Genomic DNA, 3,951 nt, shown 5'->3' with positions numbered 1-3,951 from the left:
ATTGATGATACCCAGGATGATAGTAAGGAAAAATTGAAAAATCAAAAGGTGTTGTGGGCAGGGGCGGATCTAGCGCTATGGATACGGGTTCAATTGAACCCATAACTTTTGACAAAATCCGAGAATATACTGTGCAAAATTACTGAAATATGATCATATATTAGTGTTTGAACCCATAGATTAAATGAGGCTATGGGTTCAGTGGTAAAACTGATGGGCAAAGTTCCACTTATTGCGAGATGACTTGAGTTCAAATCTCTGTGTACACAACTTTTATTGTAATTTTATTTGAGTTACTGTTTAACTTCTTTATTATTTATGGGCTTTTTTGCCCCTTCCCATTTAAAGAGGTCCGTTTCTTATCCTTAAAAGATGAGGACCCACCTAATTAATTTTATTCTTCAATGTGTACTTCATTAACTTGTGGGGCTTTTTAATAATTATAAAAAAGTTGGTCTTCACAAAACTTTAAGAGATCAAAACCTTTCACTTTTCAGAAGGTTCATCGGTTCACAAAATTTTAAAGCTAGGGTTTCAAAAGAATCAAAGCAAAGGCTCTTCTTGAGTTCTTCTTGGACATAAATTACAATCAATCCTCTTCTTTAGTTTTGCTGGTATGCCTCTATTGTTCTTTCTCAATAATAATACAATAATATTTATTAATTATAAGTTACAAGATTTGTCACTGCTGTTCTTGGTTCTTGCATTTTGGTTCCATATAAGAAACGGGTCAAATGTTTTACTCTATGACTTCACTAATTAAAGACTTTCTTTTGGATTCATTTATTTTAACTGTTAAACTCATGTTTAGCTCACATATAGTAAATTTTAGTGATATACTGCTATGATTTGTTTTGTACTTCAACATTTGAGTTTTAAGGATAAATTTAACTTTTTATATCATATTAATTACTAGTCAATCCTTTCCTAAACTAATCTTACTTTTAGGCCTAGGGAATAACTCCATTCTTGTTGTGCTGAAGAAATTAGATATTGTATCATATTAACTCCAACTTCATAAGTAGTTACGTTGTTGAAATATAGATTTGGTTGAATTAAGTTTCAATTACACCTTGAAGTGTAATTTATTTTTTGTGATTTTTAGGATCTTTTTAGTGAGGGTGGATATGATCACGAAAATTTTCAAGGCTATTCCAACTCCTCAAAGTTCTGGTTCTGGTTCTAGTCCTCCTACGCCGAGTTCTTCTCCATGTCCAATTATTCATGACAATATCAATCCTTCGACGGTATCAAACAAAGAGAAAATATTGAATTTAAATCTTGAACCTGATCCCGCAGAAAGAAAGCAAATTTTAGAGTATCCTCTGAATTTACGTAACCGAGTGAGAAGATATTATATTCAAGAAGGACCTTGTCAACCTCGTAATTGTAGTTTTCCAAAAAGAGATTTTGGTGGATTTATGCGTCAATTTAATCTTGAATGGTTTAACACTTCATACTCTGGATGGTTAGAATATAGTGTTGAAATTGATGCAGCATTTTACTTATGTTGTTACTTGTTTAAAAATGAGCATGGAGGACATGAAAAAGTTGGGGATTCTTTCACAAAGAGTGGTTTTAGAGCTTGGAATAAAGCTACAGAAAGGCTTAATGCACATATTGGAGAGGTGAATAGTCTTCACAATAGATGTTTTATGATGATGAGAGATTTAATTAATCAAGAACAATCAATTCTAACCTCTTTTGACAAGTAGTCTGAAAAATTAAAAGTGATTATCGAGTTCGGTTGAATGCTTCGATTGATGTGGCAAAATTTCTTTTAAAACAAGGAATGTCTTTACGGGGCCACGATGAAGGTGAAACTTCTACTAAAAGAGGAAACTTTGTAGAACTCTTACAATGGTATGCAGATAGGGATGATGAAGTGAAAAAAGTTGTGCTACAAAGTGCTCCACAAAATAACATGATGATTGCTCCAAATATCCAAAAAGAGATCGTGAATGCTTGTGCGAAAGAAATAATTAAAGCAATAGTTGAAGATTTAAATGGAGATTATTTTGGAATTTTGGTTGATGAATCTAAGGACGTCTCTCATAAGGAACAAATGGCTCTTGTTCTGCGGTATGTCAACAAAGAGGAAAAACTTATTGAGCGATTCCTTAGTATTGTTCATGTTAAAAAAACAACTTCATCGTCATTACAAAAAGTAATCTATGATTTGCTTTTAGAGCACTCATTGAGTCCATCTCAAATACGGGGACAAGGTTATGATGGAGCTAGTAACATGCAAGGAGAAATCAATGGTCTTAAAATTTTAATTCTTAAAGATAATCCTTCGGCATATTGTATACATTGCTTTGCCCATCATTTGCAATTGACTCTTGTAGCCGTTGCAAAAAAAACATTGTGATGTAGATCGATTTTTTGATATTGTTGCTAATGTCTTGAATATTGTTGGAAGTTCTTTTAAGCGTAGGAATATGCTACGAGAGGATCAGGCAAAAAAAACTAGAGGAGCTACAAGTACTTGATGAAGTTCGTACAGGAAGTGGACTAAATCAAGAACTTGGACTCCAAAGGCCAGGTGATCCTCAATGGAGTTCTCATTTTAAGACAATGGATAACTTTATTGCATTATTCTTGTCAATCATTAATGTACTTGAGTTTCTTGCAAGTGAGGGTGCAAATAATCTTGAGAGATCAGTGGCAAAAAGTCTAGTGAATGACATAAGATCTTTTGAGTTTGTGCGTATGATGCATTTGATGTTAAAATTATTAGCAATCACAAATGATTTGAATATAGCTTTGCAAAGAAAAGATTAGGATATTGTAAATGCTATGAAGCTTGTTAGTTTAGCCAAGAGGTAATTGCAAGTGATGAGAGAATCTAAATGGGAATCTTTGATAGATGACGCCTCTTCATTTTGTTCCAAGTATGATATTGTGATCCCTGAAATGGATAAGAACTATCATCTTGGAAAGTCAAAGCATAGGAGTTCAAGTGTTACATATTCTCATCATTTGCGTGTCGAAGTTTTTAATACTATTATTGATTTGCAACTTTCAGAGCTTAACAGTCGTTTTGATGCGGTGAATAGTAATCTACTTCTTGGTATGGCTAGTTTGAGTCTGGATAATTCTTTTACAAATTATGATAAAGACAAAATTATGAAACTTTCTACACTTTATCCTCATGAGTTTAGTGGTTCAAAACTTGAAGATCTCAGTTACGAGCTTGACAACTATATTCTCTTTTGAAAGAAGACAATAATTTCTCTAACTTGAAAGGACTTAGAGATCTTTTAGAAAGATTAGTTGAAACAAATTTGTACAAGACTTGGAGACTTGTATTTTTTCTTGTGAAATTAAGTCTGATATTGCTTGTCGCTACTGCAACAGTAGAAAGAGCTTTTTCTTCAATGAAGTACATCAAAAATGACTTGCGTAGCAGAATTGGAGATAAATTTTTGAATGACTGTTTAGTTTGTTATATAGAAGATGAAGTATTTGAAAGTGTACCTAATGATGCGATTATTGATCATTTTCATAACATTACAACCCGTCGGGTACAATTGTAATGGTGATATTTATTGAATATATATTATGTTAAATGGTTTGGTACTTGTTACATATATGTTAAATAACATTGTTCGTATTTCATTCGGTTATTATTGTATAGTACCTTGAAGTATATCCTAGAGTCTAAATCTTGAACCCATAAAGTTAAATTTCTGGATCCGCCTCTGGTTGTGGGGTCATACATTTGCCCCTGATATTCTGGATATGGCTGGCATGCGCCAATTGGTGGAGATCTGTGAATTCCAACAGTGGACTCACTTGTTCACAGGTGACTATCCCAAAGTTTATGAGGACGAAATGCACAGGTTTTATGCCGACATCTTTACAGTTGGGGATGATTATATTTGTGTGATGATGAATGATGCTGCACAGGTTTATGCCAAATGTTTTTGAAAAAACAGTTCCAATTTA

At 33.2% G+C, this 3,951-nt stretch overlaps 2 protein-coding genes across 2 annotated transcripts; both read left to right on the top strand.

Annotated features, from left to right (window-relative positions):
* Positions 1–1,792: 1,792 nt before the first annotated feature.
* On the top strand, positions 1,793–2,784 carry LOC142171930 (uncharacterized). Its single transcript, XM_075235654.1, has 2 exons — positions 1,793–2,306; positions 2,423–2,784. The coding sequence occupies exons 1-2, from the start codon at positions 1,793–1,795 to the stop codon at positions 2,782–2,784; spliced, it is 876 nt and encodes a 291-aa protein (XP_075091755.1).
* A 54-nt stretch (positions 2,785–2,838) lies between these two features.
* LOC142171929 (uncharacterized) lies at positions 2,839–3,219 on the top strand. The gene has a single exon (XM_075235653.1). The coding sequence runs from the start codon at positions 2,839–2,841 to the stop codon at positions 3,217–3,219; it is 381 nt and encodes a 126-aa protein (XP_075091754.1).
* Positions 3,220–3,951: the final 732 nt, after the last annotated feature.

Source organism: Nicotiana tabacum, chromosome 17 (genome assembly GCF_000715075.1).
Source record: "Nicotiana tabacum cultivar K326 chromosome 17, ASM71507v2, whole genome shotgun sequence".
NCBI classification, from domain to species: Eukaryota; Viridiplantae; Streptophyta; class Magnoliopsida; order Solanales; family Solanaceae; genus Nicotiana; species Nicotiana tabacum.
This window is presented reverse-complemented; position numbering and strand designations above follow the sequence as displayed.